General features: G+C 53.2%; 1 protein-coding gene across 2 annotated transcripts in view; it reads right to left on the bottom strand.

Annotated features, from left to right (window-relative positions):
• The window catches only part of SYNDIG1 (synapse differentiation inducing 1), a 108,982-nt gene that overhangs the window by 17,444 nt on the left and 73,095 nt on the right, over positions 1-18,443 (bottom strand). For both annotated transcript variants that reach the window (XM_069546519.1, XM_069546518.1), the window contains exon 3: positions 15,119-15,256. In XM_069546519.1, the coding sequence (XP_069402620.1) occupies positions 15,119-15,256 (138 nt within the window). The remainder of the gene's footprint in view (positions 1-15,118; positions 15,257-18,443) is intronic.

Here is an 18,443-nt window from a genome sequence, read left to right as displayed (position 1 = left end):
TCACAACTACTGAGCCTGCCTTCTAGAGCCCGTGCTTCACACAAGAGAAGCCACCAGCCCGAGAAGCCCCTACCCCACAACTCGACAGCAGCCCCTGCTCGCTGCGGCCAGCGGTGAAGACCCAGCACAGCCAGAAGAAATCACTTAGCACAGTTAATACTGTCATTCAGCCTTTCCACCATAGTGCTGTTTGCTAATTGAAAATTCACAAGATTCTCAGCCCTTCTGTCTTCACAAGGCAATGTGTTTATCATCAGTGTCACGCGTGCCCACTTGCATTTGATAAGTATAATTGTGCTGGAGTAAAATTACTTTTTACTGTAATAATGCCACGACCTCATAAACTAGAAGGCATTTTGGGTTTCAGAGGGTTTGCTAATTTCATGTGTTCTTTCTGAATATAGTATTTAGGAAAGAAAGCTGTTCTGTCCTTTTTCATTTTCCTATGAACCTAAGAGTATCACAGTGTTATATATCTAATTTCCTTCCATCCCTGTCAGTGCAGCTATGACAGACTATTTTCCCCAGGGTGGTAGCTGCGATGTTTTCCATTCCTCACAATCTTCTGGAGTTTGACTCTTAGACGCTCCCTCCCACAAGTCTGGGTGGACCATGACCAAGGCCTTGGCCAGCAGCGTCTGGTGGCGGTGATGTGGCATGGCTTCGGAGGCTGGGTCTTACCAAGGTGTGCTCTGCGCTGGTATTGTGGGACACTCGCTTTGGGAGTCCAGCTGCCACGCTGTGAGGAAGGTCAAATCAGCCCACATGGAAGGACACATGGAAAGGCTGTGTCCTGGGTGCTCCTGTGGACAGATGTGAAGTCCCAGCCAACAGCTAGCATCAGTGCCCAGACGTGGGCGTGACGAAGCCACAGATGTCCTGGCCTTGAGAGACCCCAGACACGATGAGCAGAGACAGGCCTTCCCACAGTGCGTCCTGGATCCCAACCACGAGCACGGTGTAAAGGTTGTCTTATGCCACGAGGAGCAGGGTGGTTGGCTTTGCAGAAATGACTGGATCGGCACCCAGAATAAAAGGCAGAGGCTTCTCAGAAAACCAGGGGCAGGTGTGGTGTGCCAAACGCTTTCACTGCAGAGCCAGGCAGGAGGCATGGAGACTACGAGCATTTGAGGAAACCACACCAGCTTCCCTGAGGCAGCAGGAGTCGTCCCTTCTGTAGAAGTCTTGGGGCATTTCTCTGGGGAGGCCGGGGTTGGTGCACGTTAATGAGTCCTCTTAGACATGGGGGGCTCAACCTGCCAGCGTTCTGCGGTGGTCCCTGCAGGGTCTGAAGCCCTGCAGAAGGCTCAGGGTCACATCTCCTCTGCCCCAGCACTGGCAACTCCACCCTCTGTGAGTTTAGACAAGAAAGTGCGGCTGGGTCACCCTGCAGGGATTTGGCGTCAGGCGTGTTCTGGTCACTGCCTGGGATATGGTCCTTTTATCTCTGGGGCTTTATAGTCAGATAATCTCATGAAAATAAGAAAAGTTAGCCAGTCAGGGCTAGACTGGGGCTTCCCTGGTGGGTCAGTGGTAAAGAATCCTCCTGCCAATGCAGGAGACACGGGTTACAGTCCATGGTGTCGCACAAGAGTCGGACACGGCTAGACAACAAGGGCTAGGCTATTACACAGTGACAATATGATCTCTCTCTGACTTTACAAACCTTGCAAGCACAGTATATGGGTAAGGTGCTTAAACTGCACGTGTGTGTGTGCACATGTAGGGCCTCGTTTCTGCCACGTAAAGGCCAGTTCCTGTGAGACTGTCAGTGGACATGAGCACAGGAAGGGCAGATGGAGGAGAGAGGGGAGAGCTGTCTTGGGCCCACAGACTTTCTCTCTGTTCCTCCTTTTTTTTAAAAAAATATATTTTCGCTTTATTTCTTTTTGAGTCTTTATCGAATTTGTTACATATTGCTTCTGTTTTTTGTTTTGGTTTTTTGGCCCCGAGGCATGTAGGATCTTAGCTCCCTGACCAGGGATCAGACCTGCGCCCTCTTCATTGGAAGGCAGAGTCTTGACCACTGGACTGCCAGGGAAGTCCCAGCAGGGAAGTCCCTCTGCTTCTCCTTTCATTGGTGTGTCTGCCCCTTTTGGAAGCAGTCTTTTTCAATAGCCTTGCCACCCTCTTCTCCACTCTCCATTGTAAGAAACAAGCAAAATCTTTCAGAGGAAAGTGCCTTTCTGGCTGGGGAATCGGAAACAACAGACTAGTCTGAATGTCGCTCTTCCCTGTTGCCCAGCCCTTCCAGACAATTCCTTTTGCTGGGTCCCACTTTTGGGTCAGGTATAAACTGGCTGATCTCTGTCTTGCTTTTCTCATCGCCTCCTAGAAGCCGAGGAGGAAAGGACACCAATGAATGGCGTGCATGTAGGGACCTGCCACCTTCCGTTCACTTAACGGCAGCTGCACTGAGAGGACAGCCTGAACCCTGACAAGGGACCGTGGACCCTGGGGGGCCTGGGGTGCTGGCTCAGAGAGGCCCGGCCAGTCCAGGTCCTTCCCAGCCACCAGGAATGGTCATGTTCAGCTAAAGGTTCCAACAATTCAGATGTCTGCTCTAAACACACACTTTTCCACTTTTGCAGTGTAAGTGATATATTATGCACCTTAATTTTTTTTATTTGTCAGTTATAGCTCAATAAAGCTGGAAAAAGTGATAAACCCAAGACCACTGCCTCCCTCTAGACCCTCTGGCAGTTCTAAGTTACAGGGGCTTCCAACAGGGGCTCTAGGGCTCAGGTGTGACCTGCACCTCCAACTAAGCCCCCAAGGTCTGCTCCTCCTCCTGGAAGAATCGGGGGCTTTGCACAGGCCGTAACTGGAGGAAAGGAGTGCTTCCCTCTTGCCATTTGATGACTCTCTTTGCTGTTTCTGGAAGATGCTCCTGAAAGCTGACATGCAAAAGCAGGGTGGGGGTGGGGGGTGCGGGGTGGAAGCAAACGAGGAGGGGAAGGAGCGAGAGGGAAAGAAGTAAGAGCGTCTTCCACAAAGAAGAAAGGTCACTGCAGCTATTTCCAGTGTGTAACATATTCCATTAGCTTTATTATGTGGAAGACATTAGCATTATGCACGGCGGGAAGGGACATTTTCATACAGAGCATCTTTTGCCAGCTTCAAAGATGAGAGCGAAATATGAAGATAATGGGATGATGTCTTTCTCTCCTCAGGGCTTTGTGGGCTGGCAGAATAACAGGCTGGAAGGAGCATACTATGTGGGCCAAAAGTGACCCTGGCAAGAAAAGGACATTACTGTTGTCCCAGTTCTGACCCTCAGCCATGCTGCAGGACCATCTTTCTGGCCCCTCTGGGAGCCCCTTCAGGGCTCCACCAGGACCATCCCTCTGGCTCCCCTGGGGCTAGGGGCCATTTTCACAATGGGGAGAAATGCTAACTTTCAGTTGGAAGTTGGTAAACATCACAATGAACTCATTTCCCACAAGCCCATGGATGACCCTGCTGGCCTGTCTGCCTGCCCTGGTGGGATCTAGGACTTGCCAGCCCCCAACCCCTGCCCCCACCAGGTGACACTCCTGGTAAAGAACTCGCCATTCAGTGCAGGAGATGACAGGGACATGGGTTCGATTCTTGGGTTGGGAAGATCCCCTGGAGGAGGGCACGGCAACCCACTCGAGTATTCCTGCTTGAAAAATCCCATGGACAGAGGAGTCTGGAGGGCTACAGTCCATGGGGTCACAAAGAGTCAGACACGACTGAAGTGATATAGCGTGTATGCATACACGCGCACCCCTCCGCTAGAGGAGGAGGGTGGGGAGGGGAAGACCACCCGGCTGCCCACACTTTCTGAGCTGAAAGAAGATGTCCAGGACTCCGGGGAGAGGAGGTGGTGGGGATGAAAGTGGGTGCTACCTCAGGGATGGTGTGTGGGGATGACAGCATCCTGTGTCCCCAGCAAAGCCACCTATGAGGGGAGGCCCTGGAGCAGAGGACCCCGATCTGCGGGTCCGTGAACAGGACAAGCGGGCTCAGGGCATTCCCGGTGTTCGGCCTCCATGGGAGTGTCCCCCCGGCTACATCCCTCGGTGTTAGGGTGTCGGTGTTTAAAGGAGCGTCATGTGGCTGTGGGGAAGCACGATGGACAAAGCCAGGGGAGCTGACTAAACGGATGTTAAAATATCACAAGGACGCAGCCTCACCTACTTAAGGCACTAATGTCATTAAGAATTCGATAAAGAGGCCACTGAAAGAACTCCTTCAAAAAATAAGCCACTGACTTCTATGGGACAGAAGAAGTCGTTGGGGGCAGTACTGCTGCAGTGGAAATGTCTGAGCATCCATGCTTTCTAGGACTTTTCTCCTAAGGTATCATTACCTTCTGTTCATTTCTTTCCCTGACACGCCTGTTGGGCTACACTCATCTGCCTGTAATAAATAACTCTATTGTGAGCATTTAATGGGTGAGCAGGACTCCTCTTTGACAACAGCTTGTCAGCAGGGACTTTAGCTGTGTGTCTGTCTTATCTGTTCACGGGCTGCCTCCAAGAAAGAATGAGGAAGACTGACTGTTTCCTGAAGGCCAGTGGCCCCCACTCATCCCGTTTCCCAGCTGTTCCCCAAGGTCTCAGTGGACTCACTGTCCCCATCAGGGCAACCTCTCAGCTCAGGAACTCATTTCAGCTAAGGAGAGTGGGCGACTCGGGGACGAGCTCTCTCATTCAGGCCCCTTGTTCCTGGACCTGCTCCCGTTTCTGTCTTCACACCAACCAGGCAGACACCTGGAGTGTGTTTACTAGACTCCTGTTTAGGCCACAGACCAAATACCACACCCTGGAGATGCAGCTGACTGGACAGTGAGGCAGCCCCCCATCCATCCACAGCCCATCGTGAGCTGAAACCCTTCCGCCACGATTTCTGACGACAGACTATCATTATAATTCTATCCTGGGAGCTAGGAGGGAAGAGCTCTGAGTTTAGATAAATTTAGAAATATAGCTAAGCCCAGTTCTGCTTGAAGCCTTCCCCTGGCTTTTGAATTCTGTTAAGATCCTGGGAAATAAAGTTAATCATCTTGCAGGTTCATAAAGGTTGTGCCAAGAGCACTTTTACGTCCTGCCGCCCAGGCTGTTCTTCAGTTTTATGGTTTGTCGGGCACCTGCGTTGTGCCTGGGATGTCCCATTTCTCTGCTGGGAGACAAGGGCAGCAGGTGGGCTCCGAAGTATTCCCAATTAGATGGCTGGGGTGTTTAGGGCATGCTCGATCCTGTCCTGACACCAAACAGCTAAGTCCTCTCTCCTGAGTAAAGGCAGCCCTCCCCAGTCTCTTGGCTGGAGCCAGACATCTCCTGTCTGCTGGGGAAGGGTTGCTGTCTAGGGAAATGAACCCAGTCACTCCGGGTCTCCCTGGTCTCAGGGTGATGATGTAACAGGGAAATTTCAGAAAGAACTGGCCTTTCTCATGAAAGGTTCTTATGCCAAGAATGGAGGCAAGTGGAATTTGTCTGCATTTAAACAACCAGGTGCTTATCAGCTTGATGATAAACGGAGTAATATCCACGGGGCAGTATTTCCTTGTTACTGAAATCAAGCAGCCTTGCAGCTATCAGCACAGATATGACAGACTCGGACAAAGCAGGGGGACCCATGGGTACATCTGGTTATAGCCCAGAACTCCTGAGTCCTCTCCTCCTGGACTGTATTTCTCCGGATGCTGACGAAGTACGGATCTGGCCTGATTCCCTGTGAATCCTGCATTCAGAGCCGGTCCCCACACCAATGAGGTGGGAGCCACAGAGCAAAACAGCCAGAAATGCCCAGCACGTTTCCTTGATGGTCCCCCTTGCGTATTGGGGTCACAGCATGCCTGCACAGAGCTGTGAACACTGAGGGGTCCTCCGGGCCAAGAGAGGCCTCTTGGGAGGTGCTGGGGCCTCTTCCTGGGAGGTGCTGGGGTCTGGTGATGCTGTGGGGGTGGGTTGTGGGGTCCTGGGGTCAGACTGGGCCCAAGGGGCTCTGGGCTCCAGCTGGGGGGCACTGGCTATTCTGTGGGCTGCGGAGTCACTGAGGCCTGTGAGCTGGGGACCAGCCTGGGCCCATCTGCGCACGGGGCACCGGGAGAAGAGGCACTGGAAATAGGGTCCTGAGCTGGGACAGCGAAGGCCTCAGAAAAGGGGCCATGAGATCAGGAGTTGGGTGAAAGGGCTGAGGGGGGAGAGGTGAGGACGAGGCTGGTACCTGGAGGGTGTGAGGAGTCAGAGCCCAGTGAACGCAGTGGGCGGGAGATGGACAGGGAGGCCCGGGCATCTGCGTGCTGTTTGCAACCTTGAGTATGGGCCAGTGCTGCATCCGTCCGCAGAGGAAAGAAAACACTCTCCACTGGCATCCAGAACACCCTGAGCACCTCCAGGTCCGGGCCTGGGAGCAGATTCCAAACTCTCCTCTTGGACTGGTGACGGAAGCCAACCTGGGGCAAAGACAGCCCTCGGACCACGGAACCAAGCTGCCAGCTTCTGCACCTGCCGCCGCAGACGAACACACGTGCCTCCAGGAGGCCAGGCTGCGGATGGCGCTTCCCTGCACCCGGGGCACCTGCCTCCCCGGGGAAGCCCTAGGACAGCTTTGGGAAGAGAGGCCACGCACCCTGAGGGGACCTGTCGCCCTTGGGGCTCCAGCCTCCTTCAGACTACAGCGGGTCAGCCGAATTCTGGCACACCCCTCCTGATCTGAAATTCACGCGTAATAAACTGACTTTCACAGCGAGCGGTCTCGTGAGACACCTGCCAGTTATCTGAAAGCCAGCTTAGGGGCCAGAGCAATCAGGGGTATTCTCTTGAGTTGGATCAGCACGCACTCCCTGTGCAACAAATGCACTCCCAGCGCCCCCGACGGGCGAGGCCCAGGAAGACTTACATGGACACGGAGGGCGCTGGACGAACAGTCGTCACTTACAAGCTCCACTGTGGTTCTGAAAGGCTGCCTGTCATTTTCAGAGGAATGGAAGGTACTTCATACACCTCTAAGGGCCAGGCAAGATGATGCAGTCATCTCAGGAAGGCAGAGACTGATTTTAGAACTGAGCTCCAGGGGCAGGGTCTCAGGATGGACTTAACACACCTTCACTGTGCTTAGATTCCTGGGATGACCACAAAGTACTACCAGTCTGTTCTCAGTACTTTCTTCCTTTTAAAAATATTTATCTATTTATTTTTATTTGTTTTGCTGCACTGGGTCTTAGCTGTGTTGTGTGGGATCGAACCATGAATGGAACCTGGGTTCCCTGCATTGGGAGTGCAGAGTTTTAGCCACTGGACCACCAGGGAAGTCTCTGTTCTCAGTACTCTGTGCACCCGTTAAACCTATCCTAGAAGCTTCTGAGGCTCTTAGTGACCAAAAGGGGACCACCAGAGACCCGGTCTGGTGGTGGTGGGCAGTGCAGGCCTGGGATGGGGCGGAGGTCTTGGAGGGAGTGGCAGGAGGGGGTGGGGTGAGGGCAGAATGTGGGTAGTGGGGAAGCTTTGGGGTTTAGGCTGGCTTTCAACACCTCACTCAGTTTGGATGGAGAGGGCGGTTGCTGGGGCTTTGATACTATCCACCTGGGACTGAGATGGGCCAAAGTGGCCCCAGACCGTGGAGCTTCCTGGAGAACCCCAGCCGTGCCAGAGGGGGGATGGCAGGGGCCCAGGGCCACATTCACCACCTGCATTTCTCTGCCCCCAGTGCAGGGCCAGTTCTAAAGGACACTCTCCACCTACGCGTCTTGCTGCATCTTGCACCCCCTAAGCCATCTGCATTATGTCACCTAAGAACTCACTGCTTCTTTATCTTTTCTTTACTTTTAAGGCAGCTGGCCCCACGGCTCTCCCCGACCAGCTTGGGCTGGGCACACAGGGCTCCTTCGACCCTGACCTTGTATGTGCATGGACGTGACTCTGAGGCAAAAAGCTTAGACCCATGTAAACACAGGCTGCAGTTTTGTTTCAAGGACTCTTCCTATTCATTTGTAATTTAAATAAAATTAAAGGTTAAGGATGAAGAATCCTCCGTCTAAAAGGAGAGAAGGAAAAATAAGAACGAGGAGTGCTCCATACATGCTCTGCAGGTCACAGTACGTGCTGTGCTCAAGGTGATTTTCCAGCTCTAAATTCAGCATCCTCTAAAGCTCTGTGTCTGGGATTCATGCAACTCTCAAGCACCAGAAAAATGCCAAAGCTCATCAAGGAAGCAAGAAAAGAGGAGCCCTGCTGAGAGCAGCACCCCCAACCCCCACCCTGAGTCAGGGGCCGAGGTCCCGTCCTCCTGCTGCACCAGTTCCTATGTCCAAGGTACCCATGTAAAGTCATCAGGACCGTTAACGTCCACGTACAGCTGGCCTCCTGGGTGAGGCAGCCCAGTGAGGGGTCTCTCAGTGCAAAAGGCTAAATCCCACTGATGCCAACATCACAGTGTCAGAGATGTACCAACAATGGCCCTGATTCCCACTAGAGTCCACTCGGCAGACTTCACTGAGCAGTGAGTCATCACAACGGCCCGCAGATTTCTATGTCCTGCTGACGTCACTGTATTGTGAATCCAGACACAGGAGGTACTGTCCAGCCCGTTCGTGCTATGGACAGTGAGATGGCCCAGTGGCCTAGCCGCCCCTGTGGCCGGGCCCAGAGATGCCTGTGCTGAGACTGGTGTCTGTCACAGACCAGAGCCCTCTTGGCTGAATGTGGCCAGGCTGGACTCAGCTTTCACAAGCTGGGCCACGGAGGTCACGGGCCACTGCACAGAGGCGAGAGCTCCTGAGACCACAGCTGTTTGGTTTGTTTATTTCTCAAGTTGTCACAGGACCCATGCAGAGCCTCAACCTCAGAAAAGAGGTGAAAGAAAAGACCAGCTCTTTTAGAGGCTATGTCCTCAGAGCTTTCGACACACCATCCCAGAGTCCCAGAGCAAAAAGATCACGCATTCGGCAATGCAATCGGAGGTGAGCACGAGGCCAGAGGGAAGAATGTAACACCTGCTGTGCATTTCATTTCCCAGGTTGCCGGGCACTGCATGCGCTCTGCCCTTGGACAATCAACACACGGGGTTCTCTGCTCTGAACAAATAAGCACAAAATCAGGACACTAATTACTGAGACAATACATATCCTATAACTGAAAAAAAAAATCATCTAACCCACTCCAGGGAACGGAACAGACATGATGCGTTTGTTCATTTATCCACCAAAACAAGCTGAGATCAGTGACTCAACTCCAGCATGAATCCCAGAGGAAGAAAAATAGATCAGAAATCTGGTTTGTCTTGGCTGCACAGGATCATTAATATTTATAAAGAATTGTTTAGATCCAGAAGTTGCAAAACAGCTCTCGGAAGCTACAATCGGCATATTAAATATACATAGAGAGATGGAGATAGCAACGGAGGAGAGCTGGGGAAGGAGGGAGGAAGAGAGGGAGGGAGGAGGAAGAGAGAGAAAGGGGAGGGGGAGGGGTGGAGGGGTGGATGGGGTGGAGGGGTGGAGGGGGAGATACAGGTTAAAATATATCTGTCTGATATATTAGGTTATCTTTCTAGTCATGTTTTCACTCCACTTCTGCAAAGTCAACACCATTCCTGCGCCTGTGGGACTCTTGCAGCCCCAGTAGTTCCTTGACCATAACCTTGGTGGTTGAGGGGAAGAGGCTGGTCTGTCCAAATCCTTCCCACCCCTCCTGCCCCTTGGTAGCATCTTCCTTCCCGGGTGGTCTGGTCACTCCTGCTTCTCCACACCAGCTGAGACTGGAAAGGGGTCTTGCCGGGTCCTTCTCTGTGACTCTCGAGGGTCATGGCTTTAGTATTTAGTTACCAGTGCTTTGTTGCCTTGCTGAACCAGATGGCAGCTCTATTAGAGGACCTGGGACTCTCATATATGAAATCGGGTCTTGTGCTAATTCTGAGTCTGCTAGGACTTGCCAATGCAGTCACCAGCGGTACTCAACTTCCTATAAATCAGAAGGCATTTGGGAATAACGAACTTGAGGACAAAAAAAAGGGACATGGTAACATACATAAAACATTACCTCCAGACCTGTGGATGATTATAAACCACAGCACTCAGTGCAGGCAGGACACAAGGGTCCAGTTTTACGTAATGCACCTGTTCCAAGCACACCTTTGAACAAACAAGAGCATTTCAAAAACCTGTCCTTGTTTGTGACAGGGTTTAGCTGGGAGAGCATGGAAATGCCGGTCCCTCGGGTGAGATGAATGGCTAGAGATGGACAGGTGATGGCTCCTTAAAACGCCCGCGGCATCTGCCAGTCAAGACTCTGCTGGAACCAAGCTCCCAGCTGACGTGGGGGTGGAGGGAGGTGAAAGGCCTGTTTCCCTCCATCTGTCTCCAGCAACCCCCAGGGTGCAAAGCAGAAACCCAAGGAGGCCCCACAGTGCCTGACACATATGCTCGCTTTCTTGTGGAAGGATTTTCTGCTCTGAATTGACTATTCCAGAGCATTTTGCTTCTGGGTGGTGCCCTCTGACACCTGTTTTATTTCCCATCCTTATCCTTTGGTTTAAAACCCTGTGAACAGACCGACTACAGTGTGTGATCAGGGCTCTTGGGCCCTGATCTGCCCTCCCGGGGCCCTCACATCACCTGTCTTTGTGGCTTCCTCCAGTGGGGAGCCCTCAGTCTATGGCTGATGCAAGCCTCTCCTTGGTGGGCAGCTCAGAGGATGGCACTGCCTCCCGGGGGCCCGAGGTGGGGGGCTTGTGTTGGCTCCCACAGACCTGAGCAGGGTGTGTGCCCAGAGTGTTTGGTGGCTCGACTTGATCTTTGTCATGGCAGCTCCTCCTGGTTGTGTCTGGACACCCTCAGGAGACACCACGTTTGTAAGCCACATGGTTCATCTTTAGGAAACGGCCAAACAGAAAATGGGTATGCAGGTGTTTGCATCAGACACACATGCAAGCCCCTCGAAGGGCCGGGCCTGGGGCTTTCCACCCATTATTCACTCGGTGGTGCCACTTCTCTGAGTCTGAATGAGGCTCTGATGGGCTTTGGTCTGTATGTCCCAGTGCACTTGACCACTTGCCTTGGTGTCGGAAGGAATGGGAACTCAGGTGACAGATAATCTAAGTTCCTCAATCAAGCCTTCAGTTTGCTAATTAAAAATATCCCTGTTGTGAAAGGAACACATTATCTGTATAAGTAATTAAGGGAAGAGAGAAATACAGATTTCTGCTTCTGCTGACGCAACAAGCCTTCTGCAGAAGACAGCTACAGATTCTTTATGAAATATTAAATAATACTTTTAAGCACTGATGCTATTCATAAAATTCATAATCTGGCTCTTAATTCCCTTTTCTCATTTAATTATTGTTATAATAGTGCAGTTAACAAAGGAAAGAAACATTTTGCGAAATGAAATGAAATCAGGACATGATAGATGCTCAAAGGTAGACAATGCCTGAAGCAGACACAGCGTACGGAGCCCTCAGGCTTTCCTTGGCTCCAGACTCAGGGCCTCTGGGTGGTGGGGGGACGGAAGCGTCTTCCAGCTCCAGTCTCAAGCTCAAACCTGCCACGCAGGCGAAGGCACCTAGGTAAACGCCCAGTCCCTTCTAGAAGGGTTCTTTTCCTCACTGTAACACACTCTAAGCAAGTGGGGACAGTGGATTTAGACATGAGAACTGTGCTTCTATTTTTTGTTTGCAGATAAAAGTCAAAGTTATATGGCAGGAGGGGAAGGAGGGGGCTTCCCTGGTGGTCCAGTGGTTAAGACTCTGTGCTTCTACTTCAGGGGTGTGGGTTTCATCCCTGGCTGGGTAACCTGCATGTCTCATGGCCAAAAAATAAAATTAAAAAAGTCTTAAAAAGTTATATTGCAGGAAATTTGATTTTGAGGGTTAGAAACATTGATATATGCATCAGGTACCATACTTGCTACATCTCTGATTTCAAGAAATTATTTAATCCCTTGAAACGTCAGTTTTTTCATCTATAAAATGGGGATAATAAATTCCCAGCTTTCAGACTCATTGCAAAGATTAAATAAGATAAAGTGAGCACATCAACTAGGTCCTAGCGTCGCTCAGCAAATTTGAGTTCCTCCCCACTCTCAGCATCACTCAGAGTATCGGTTCCTTGGTGGACTCACCAAAACTACACACAACAGTCTCTCTCTTTGGTGTATAAATCATGCCTACACTGGGGGCTGGGATCAAATGATTAGCATTGGAGTAAATGAAGTTGTGGACAGATACTACACTTGGGCCTCCATGCTGAGTCCCTCACACTGTCAGTTCCAACTCGCTGCCTCTTTGGGGGTGGCTCCAGGCCAGGCCCACTGCCAGCCATGTCTGGCCTTGGGATGTCATCGCCCTCCCTGATCCCATAGCCACCAAGTGATGTGAGGGCAGTGCCCTGTCACAGACTTCCTGAGAGAACACGTGTGTGCAACAGCTCAGACTATAGCAGCATCAGGAGGGAGGGAAGGCTTGTTCAACTGCAGGCTCCACGCCCCACCCTGGTGGCTCTCAGGGAGCAGGTCGGTGGGGCCAGACAACACGACTTTCTAACCCCGCTGAAGCTGTCGACGCTGTTGGCCAGGACTGCCTGAGAAGGCAGGTGTAGGGTGTTTAACCTGGATCAGGACCCGGCAGGAGCAGACGCTGCCCACCTCACTGATACTTTGACTGCTGTCACTGCTACTTAAGGCCTTTTTCGAATCATAAAATCTGTTGGAGAAAAGACCCCATGTCTCCGTCCAGCTGTCCCTTCACCTGGGGACTCAGGTGTGTGTTGACAATTCCCATTTCCAGTGTCTGCAGTCGGGCTTTAGAGGGAGGGACAGAAGGCCTGGGGGCCTCAGGGCTGGGCTGGAGTGCTGGGTGCCTGGGGCTGCCTGCCTCCCAGGCCTGCAGTGCCTGGGTCTCAGCCACAAGTTCCCATGGACCCATGTTCCTCGAGGGGCAACCGACGCTCACAGCACAAAGAGAAGAGGGGCTGAGAGCGGGGGACCTCGGAGCCCCTCCTCTTATTCCAAGAGTGAAGGCAATCCCTCAGGCCTCCAAACACTTGCTCTTCACATTTGCTGTTAATAAATGATCAGAATCCTTTCCATCAAAAGTATTAAACATCCTGACTGGTCAGGACCGAGTCTAGGAGGTTCTTAAGGTGTGAAGGATAACATTACCCTCTGAGAAAGTGAAAGTGAAGTCGCTCAGTCGTGTCTGACTCTTTGAGATCCCATGGACTGCAGTCTACTAGGCTCCTCCGTCCATGTGATTCTCCAGGGAAGAGTACTAGAGTGGCTTGCCATTTCCTTCTCCAGGGGATCTTCCCAACCTGAGAAGGAGGATCTAATGCCAGTCTCTGCAATTGTGGCTGGATTTTTGTTGTATTTACCATCTTTCAGACAGAGATGCTATGCCTGCCTTGCCCTGCTCCAGAGACGGGCCTCCCCCAGGATCAGGGAGAAGCCGAGATCAGGAATGACCTGGTCTGTAGGCAACCTGTCCTGGGCCCCACCTCTGCTTACCCAGGGCTTACGCAGCCCCTGCTGGCAGGTGACACCAATGTCCACTTGTAGAGTAAAAATATTGGTCCTGTTCTACAATTTGGCAATTAAAACACAGCTCTAGTGTGGAGGGCACCCTCTGCGGGGGATGGGGTGAGTCAGCAGGCCAGGACAGGAGGCTCGGGGTGGGCCACCCGCCTTCAACTCTGGATGTGTCAGGACTGGATGCAGGGGGCGCTGACGTCACACCCGGCTTCCCTTGGCTCCACCCTCCTGGACCTTCCTTCACCTCATGGAACCCTCTTGCCTGTTTGCATTGCAGGAACACAGGATCAGGGTGCTACTGACACGGAGTGGTGGGCTCCATGTCAGTCAGAGGTCTTCTGGCGGCCCCACCTGCCCACACACCTTTGTTCAGGTCCCACTGTGCGTCCCAATCCTGGGCGCACGCAGCACGCATGGCCACTGCTTGGGTCCAGGAGCTCCCAGCCTGGCTCCACTCACCACCCCCAGGCCCCTGGTGGCCCGCAGTCTAGTTCTACAGCCTGGGTTTGTGCACCCCAGAGTAGGGGCCTCTGGCGTGTGTAGAACCAACTCGCCAAAGAGATGCTCAGACAGACCCTCCAGGCCAAAGCTGGATGTGGAACAACCACTGGGCCCAACTCTGGCCAAGTAGGACGGCTCTGTCACCCCTCCCCACACCCGTACATCCTCTGAGACCAAGATCTCAGAGCAACGGCTGCGCCACGCCCCCTGGAAGGGCCTCTGGGGCCTCTTGGTTTCCTTGCAAAGGGAAGCTGCCTTCAAGCCCACTAGTGGATTCCCCTCTCCCTCCTCACTCCTTGTAGGATCAGGAAAGGGGGGCAGGGGACACAGGAGCACACAAAGGCACTCTCACCCCAACACACTGAATCAGAACAGACAACAGCAAGAAGCAGTGAGAGGCGAGGGTCCTTCTCAAAGCAAGAGGAATGAACGTTCCCAGCCCAAGGCCTGGCTGGACAGCCCCAGAGTCCTGGACACTGGCGAGGGAACCCCAGGTGCCCTGAGGACGCTGTGGGCTCTGGAGCAACAGAAGGGGCTTGCCTTCTTCCCCATCTGGTGGGGATAACGGGTGAGGCTGAAACTCCCTCTTTAATTGACAAGTACACATCTTCCTTTGATTAATAAGAAGGGGAACATAGGTAATTTCTGAGTGACAGGAACACAGAGGAAGTATTTGAAACCTGGGCTCCATGAAGGCACAAGGAGGAGGTTGGCCATGAAAAAGGGCCAGGAACTGACTCTCTTAGAGCCTTGCCACTGGACAGAGGGCCCAGTTACTGGCCAAGACAGGCTGTTTGGGGCGCGTGCACAGGTGCCATGTCATGGGGCTCTATTTTATGTGTGAGCCTTTCACAAAGAAAACAGAACCCACTTTACCTCTGTTCCAGCACCCCCAACGGACTCTCCCAACACAGAGTCTGTCCTGCCGGCGCCCCACGAGTGTCTGCTCAGAGGCCCGGGTCCCAACGTGCTGCTTTCCCCCATGGCCGCCCTCTGAGCATGCGCCCGGGTCTGCTGGGGTGAGGCTGAGCCCCCGAGACCAGGTTCCCCCCACAGCACCCCCACCCCATCGTCGCCAGCCTGGGCGCACCGACCGCATACATGTGGCCAGCGGGAGGCCTCACCTCGTGGGACAGGTAGAAGGCGGCGATGCCCAGGGGCCAGAAGCAGCAGAGCATGGAGAAGACGCTGAGGCCCAGGTGGTCCCGCGGGGGCATCACGAGGAAGTTGTCCTCGCTCTCCGTGTCGCTGGAGTAGTCACTCTGCCGGGAGAGACGGATGGGAGGACGAGGGTCAGCAGGGGTCTCCCACCATCACTGATGCGGGGGTCAGGCCCAGCAAGCCTGCCCGGCAAGTGCCGTCCCCCGCAGGAAGAGAAAGACCCCAAGGATGGGCTCTGGGCTGTTCCAGGGATATTAAACCCACAGCCCAGTGGACCCCTGGGATGGGGTGCAGACAGCGGGGTGTCCACTGGAGAATGGGGCTGGGTGCACACAAGCGGGGTGTGGAGTCCACTCCTCATTCTAGGACGTCAACCTGGTTTCAAGATGAGGCAGGACTGGTGTTGGGGCCAGGACACTGCCTTGAATCCCTTCTTTCCTTAGACTGTGACCTCTATAAGGATGTCGTGGGCTGGTCTTGAGCCCCGGTGTCCCTCCTGTTTTGGTTAATCAAACACACATAAAACTGCAAATCAGAGCGTCCACTGTGCCTGCGTAGGAAGCTTCCTGCTGGACTGTTTCTGTCTTATCTGGGGGAGAAACAGGCACACGAGGAGGGGCTCACCCCGATGGCAAGGAGTGACCTCCTGGGCCCCCAGGGTGGGAGCAGGTGATACACTGTCCACACAGCACCCAGCTGCCCTCCATCCATACAGACACATGTGCACACAGAAACACATACACAGACACACAAACACACACACAGACACAAACACAGCTATACAGACACAAGCACACACACAAACACACACAAACGCATGCACACAGTTACACACACAGACACGTGCACACACACAAACACACATCTGAACACAGAGACAGACACACACACACGAACACATACACACGGGTAGACACACAGACACACGCAGACACATGCAGATACACACAGACGCATGCGTACATACACAAACATGTCAAAACACACATCCAGATGAACACACACACACACCTCAGATCCCCAGCACCCCTCCCTTTCCCCTTCGCTGGGCCAGGTTTGCAGAGCTCCTGTCTTTCCTCTGTAGCTTCGCCTCCCAACGAATAAAGGGAAGGGGGGACACCCGTCCTCACTCTTGCAGAGGTGGAACCCGCAGCCCCAGGGAGGTGTCGCACATGACGGGGTCTGGGACTGAGGGCTGTGGGCAGACGCACATGTGCCCTCCTGCAGGGAGGCCGGAACCTTCCATCCAGGATGGGGAGGCCAGGTAGGGTCTCCAGGAACCTCAGCACTGGGCTGGAACTGCCACGCTGCCCTTGATGGCCCTCTGCATGGGGTCTGGGGAAGGGACCCCAGAGTTAGCAGGACCTGAGGGCCCAGGAGAGACACAGAGGATGGGGCCGAAGGACAGATCCAGAGAGGATGTGTGTCACGTGACAGGTCAGTCTATGCAGGTGGGAATCCTGGTGCCTGTGTGACATCTCTGACTGTGGGTACTTGTTCAGGCTTTGGGCTTCCCTGGGGGTTTTAGGCTTTGTTTTAGTTTACTATGAGTTTAAATATGTGGGCTGGCTGGATTCTCACAGCAGCTCTGGAAATAGAGGCTGTGGCTATTTTTCTGGTTATTTCTATTTGGCAAAAGACACCCTGGCCTCTGGGAGGTTACAATGTCCCTAAGCCACAGAACTGCCAGCTGGCCAGGTCACCCTGGACCTCTGTGCTCCCCACTGTCTGAACAGCAGTGTCTGGTCATCTGCCAACCCTACTAGCCTCAGTGGCTTCTTGTCTGAAGCTGGGGTGTCTTCTCCACACCCTTCCGCCCTGGGATTCTGATGACCACTTCTTGACTGCTTAGTTTCACGTGGCAACGGGGAGGCCAGTGGCCAGAGGGGTCAGTGGGAAGTCCTCCAATCGAAGAGCAGTGCAGTGCGAGCTGTGACCACAGACCCCGCAGAGATGCTGGGCCTCGACTCCCCTCTCTGGAAATAGCTTCTGATGACACAACCATGTAAAGAGTCACCCCTCAAAATCTTCAGAGTTTTATTTAGAGTATAAGGGAGCCACTTCTGTAAACTACGAAGTTGTGGCTACATAGCATCAAAACAACTAGTCAATTTTGATTAAAATTGATTTTTTAAAACTCAGATAAATTACAAGGCAGACAAAAACAGCCCAGCTCTCTGTACATTCTCCCTCGCATCAGCAGCAGTACTGTAGATACAACTGGTCCTGGGCATTGCGCCATCAGACGGGGGTGGGGGCCTGGGGGGGGTGACAGGGACACCAACAAACCAAGAAGAGGGAACACACAACTGCCACCACCAAGGCACGAGCCACACACAGCAACTGTTTCTGAAAATCCTCTTCATGGGTCATTAGATTAGAATATCTGCAAGGCAGGATGCAGGCATCCAAAGGTGTTCACCATCCATGTGGTTGGCGGAACAGATGCTTCAAGCGGGCAGAGCAGGTCTGGACCTCCTCCCAGTGGCCAGGCAGTCTGCCTTCAGCCGTGACCTCCATGCAGAGAGCTGGTTCTCTGCCCCTGAGGTTTCTTCCTTGGGAAGATTTCACAGGATAATCATAGAGCCTGGCTGGACACGTATCAGCCCTGTGAGCATGGACATGAGGGTACAAGGGTGCAGGGGGCTGTACCCCTTGTCACTCATCTCTCTCAAGGCCTCACCCCTACAGTAGCTCCCTGGGCCCCCACTGCCCCCTCATCCCCTGGCCTTCTCTGCTGGGGGAGGGAAGCATCTCTGCTGAGGGGAGCATCTCTGCTGGGCGAAGCATCTCTGCGTGGCCTGGGTTGGGAGGCAGAGGCCAGGAGACACTGGGCATCGGGAATTCCTGTGAAGTCTGCGTGGTGCTCCCGGCGGCACTGCTTCAAAACAGCAAAAGCACAGAGGACTCAATGTGGACTTTTCTACACAGCCATGGAAAATGGTGATGTGGGTGCTTATTCACTGCCCTGGAAAGACGCTTGTAATAACTGAGGGAAAGAAAGAGGTAGAACGTGGAATAAGTCACATTTCCCCCAAAATGTCAGAATTAAGCTGCTTCCAGATGAGGGGGCACATCAGTGATTTTTTCCTTTCTTTCCGCACTTCTGGTTTTCCCTACAAGAAGCAAGGTCATTGGCGATGAAACTTACGAAGGAGCAGACGTGCCCAGTGGGGCAGGTCAGAACTCAGCACAGCACTGGAACTCCTTGAGACGCAGGTCCGACCCACCAGGCCACAGAGGTCTAAGACCGCCGCGGTGCCCATGTCTACACCAGCATGGCACCAC

This window comes from Ovis canadensis, chromosome 13 (assembly GCF_042477335.2).
Source record: "Ovis canadensis isolate MfBH-ARS-UI-01 breed Bighorn chromosome 13, ARS-UI_OviCan_v2, whole genome shotgun sequence".
NCBI classification, from domain to species: Eukaryota; Metazoa; Chordata; class Mammalia; order Artiodactyla; family Bovidae; genus Ovis; species Ovis canadensis.
Note: the sequence above shows the minus strand (reverse complement) of the source record. Positions and strands in the feature narration are given on the sequence as shown.